At 61.4% G+C, this 3433-nt stretch overlaps 1 protein-coding gene across 1 annotated transcript; it reads right to left on the bottom strand.

The window, feature by feature from the left end:
* Window positions 1-159: 159 nt before the first annotated feature.
* Window positions 160-1900, bottom strand: LOC104074953 (glucose-6-phosphatase-like; the record flags this gene model as incomplete). Its single annotated transcript, XM_009575267.1, is given in 3 exon segments — window positions 160-269; window positions 1441-1822; window positions 1825-1900. Coding segments are annotated over 3 exon segments (568 nt in total), but the record flags the coding sequence as incomplete, so codon positions are not given.
* Between the last annotated feature and the right edge of the window lie 1533 nt (window positions 1901-3433).

The following is a 3433-nucleotide window of genomic DNA, read 5'->3' as shown; positions in this document are numbered from 1 at the left end:
TGTCGGTGGGCTCCCACCCGCGGCCCCGGCCATGCCAGCACCCCCCTCGCTGTGGGGACCGAGACCCGGACTGGGGAGCTGCATGTGCAGGTCCCCCTGGGCAAGCGCCCACTGCCCCTGCTGGGGCTGGGGGACTCTACTGGGGCTGGGGGACCCTACCGGGGCCGGTCTCGCAGGTGAGCGGGAACTGCTGGATCTCTGGGGCGGAGGTGTTGCTGTAATAGTCCGTCTCATGGACCCACCAGTATGGTCTCTCCCCAAAGAGGATCCTGAAAAGAAAGGAGAACAAGGGCTGTAGGGGTCTTGGGCACCAGAGCAGCTGGGCATGGCTGTGGTTTCAGCTCTGGCCTGGGAGCTGGAAGAGGCAAAGGACCCATGAGTGGCCCAGGGCAGTCCGACAGACACAGCATCCAGCTGGTCTCTTGGTCCTGACAGCCAACACTCCCTGTCCATGTCCCCATCCCCGGCCCCTGAAGGGGGAGGGCAAGAACTTCCTGGGAGCAAGTCAGTGCGCAGAGACAGAGAAGCGGTGTCTGCTCCCTCTAAGTCTTTTTCAGGCCAAGAGCTACTGTTTCATGGTGGCATCAGAGGCAGAGGCCACCCGTCCCTGTCACACATGCAGGCAGTGTGGGCGTCCCGGGGGATTTGAGATGCAGGGCAGGCGCAGAGCCGGGGCGGCCAGCACACCCCTCCAACCACACTGCCGGGTCCTGCTGCAGGGATGTGGGGTGCAGCCCATGCACGTGGGTGCATGCAGCCCCAGAAAACCTGGGATGCTGAAATGGAACTGTGGGGATGGCACTGTGCGGGTCCACCACCCCTGTGGCCGCTGGTACCACAGCCCATCACCTGCGGGGATGGCACCCACAGCTATCGGCTGACACCAAACCCGCCGGGCTGTGATGCCAGGTTGGATCGGCCCCATGGTACAATTGACGCTGCTGACGAGGCCGTCCCGTGCCTGGAGTGGTGGCTGGGTCCCTCGTGTGCTCCCCACCATAGCTCCCTTTGCGTCAGCGACGCCAGCAATACCAGCCGTGGAAAGGAAGGGGATATCAATGTCCTGGCTCACCCATGGGAAACACTCGCCTAAAAGATTGGGGGAGCACCAAGCCCTGATCCCGCATATCAGAGCCGTGCCAGGCCACCCCTGCGGCCCCTGCCACGGTGAGGGGCTCTGTGCAGCCCCCGCACAGAAGTGCAGCCCTGGCTGACGGCAAAGGGGTCTGTTTGCAGGAGGTTCTATCTCTCTGCCTGGCTTCTGGGAAGGGGGGAGAGCCGTTGCTGCATGGGAAGGAGGGACCATTACCACTGCCAAGCTGGGGGCCGAACTCTGGTCTTTGTTTTACACCAGTGTCAAGGCTGAGAGTGCACATCTGGCCCGCATTAGTCCAGCTGTGCCAACACACCCAGAGGGAGCCGTGGCACAGGGCCACTCACCACTTGAAGACGAGGTTGAGCCAGTCACCGATCACGGCCACCCAGATAAGCCTGATGCCCACCGACTCGCTGAAGTGGAACCAGATAGGGAAGAGGACAAAGAAAGCGTTCCTGAGGTCAGCGGCGAAGGAGATGAAGAGGAACCAGTCCTGGGAGCCCTGGAAGTGCTCCTGCAGCCAGCGCGTTGCCTGGATGCCCGTGTCGTGCAGGTGGTTCATGCTGGCCTCCATCTTCCTCTGCAGCCGCTGCCCGTCGGCGTGGCTCAGGCTGTCCTGCGCTCCACCGCACCGCCGGGATTTTATACTCTGCAGGCTCTTGTTTGCTGCGGGCAGGTCGCTTGTCCCAGCACTGATCTTTGGACCCAAAACCACTTTTGCCAAAGGTGCATCACCGGGGGGTTGTTACAAACATGTTTGGAACGACTTACGTAAAAGGGAAAAAACAGGCTTCGAGGGTGCATGGAGCCGCATGGAACATGGGGTGCTCCGGCACCAGCACCTTAACCCTTCCCCGCACTGTCCCCTCCTCACAGCGCGCAGGCGGCTGCCTCACTTGAGGGGATCCTGCAGCCCCTGCTCCTCCTGCTGCCCAATACAACAGTTCAGCTGCTCCTCCCGAACCCCGGCGTTTGCTCTGTTATCAGGGGGGAGATTCAAGCACCCGCACTCTGTATGAACAGCACTGCAGAGCTGCCACAGCCCCAAGCTGTGACGTTTCTCCCATCCCTCTGCCATCACCCCAAGCACCACCGGAGCATTGCAGGGATGCCCAGGAGTGTGGGCTGGGTTGTGCGTGGCGTAGGGTGCAGGCTGCCCACCACCCCCACCTCAGCTGAAACACCTTGCTGCCGTGGCGTTCGCCAGGCTGATTTAACCAGGACTCTGCATGATGGGAAACTTTCCAAGCCGTTTCTGGAGTTCCCTGCAGCCTCAGACGGTGAGCTCGGGGAGCTCCTGGCTGCCAGTGATGTTTTTCTGATCTCTAGTGTGGGGTTAAAGGACCTTTGCAAATGAGGTCTCCTGCAAGGGAAGGCATTCCTCCCAGCACAGCTCCCCTGGGTTAACCCTTCCTGCACAAAACTGCCCCGCCAGAGCCCGGCTGCGGGGACAGAGCTGAACACACCACTCGTCCTGCCAGTGCCAGGTCCCTGCCCATGGCCCTTCCCCAGCCACGCTGTGCTGTCGCTGGCAGCAGTGCCGGCACTGCAGCTGTGTCGTCCTGTTTCTCCCCGGGAGGTAACGGTGAATGAGTAACATGGAGAGCTATTTCCTGGAGCCTGAGGACACAGGGTCAGCCTGCCAGGAGAAACCTCCTTCCCCAGGTCTGGCTGGCCATCATGGTTGCTGGCGCACGGACACGCAGCCCTGTGGCAGCAGCACGGGGTGCCCAGCCAGAGCCCGCTGCAGCAAAACAGGCAGCTGCCCGTGCATGGGGGAACAGACAACGAGGCGTTAATGATTAGCAACCAGTGAAAATGCATCACTTATCTCCCTTCTGAGAAAGTTCAGGTCAAGATCCTTGAACCGCTACCCGTGTGCTGTTTGCCACAGTGCAGAGCAGGCAGAGGTCGTGTCCAGCGCCGAGTCCTGCTCACAAACAGCAGGCTCTGAGCAGCAGGGTCCGCGGGCAGCATCCTGTCCCCTTGCCTGCATGTAGCCCGGGGAGCCACGGGGTCTAAAAGGCAAAAACATGGCAAACCTTCCTCCCTGGAATACAGGCATGGACTGCTCTTGGAGCTGCCAGGCCGAGGAAGAGGGATCGTATTTGCACACGCCTGTGCTCTGAAGGCAGTTTGATGATTGAAGATCTGCCTCTGCCTGCCTCACACTGAACGGTGCAAGGCTGGGGCTGCCAGGCCAGATCTGCAGTCACAGACCAGCATCGCGCATGCTCTGTGGGCAGCCTGTCCTCAGCCTTGAGGAGCTGCCCGTCAGGCGGTGGCAGCCGGGCTCCCTCCCGGCATCCTCAGGTCACCACGGGCGTGACACTACCA

Source organism: Fulmarus glacialis, unplaced genomic scaffold (genome assembly GCF_000690835.1).
Source record: "Fulmarus glacialis isolate BGI_N327 unplaced genomic scaffold, ASM69083v1 scaffold19783, whole genome shotgun sequence".
Taxonomy (NCBI): domain Eukaryota; kingdom Metazoa; phylum Chordata; class Aves; order Procellariiformes; family Procellariidae; genus Fulmarus; species Fulmarus glacialis.
Note: the sequence above shows the minus strand (reverse complement) of the source record. Positions and strands in the feature narration are given on the sequence as shown.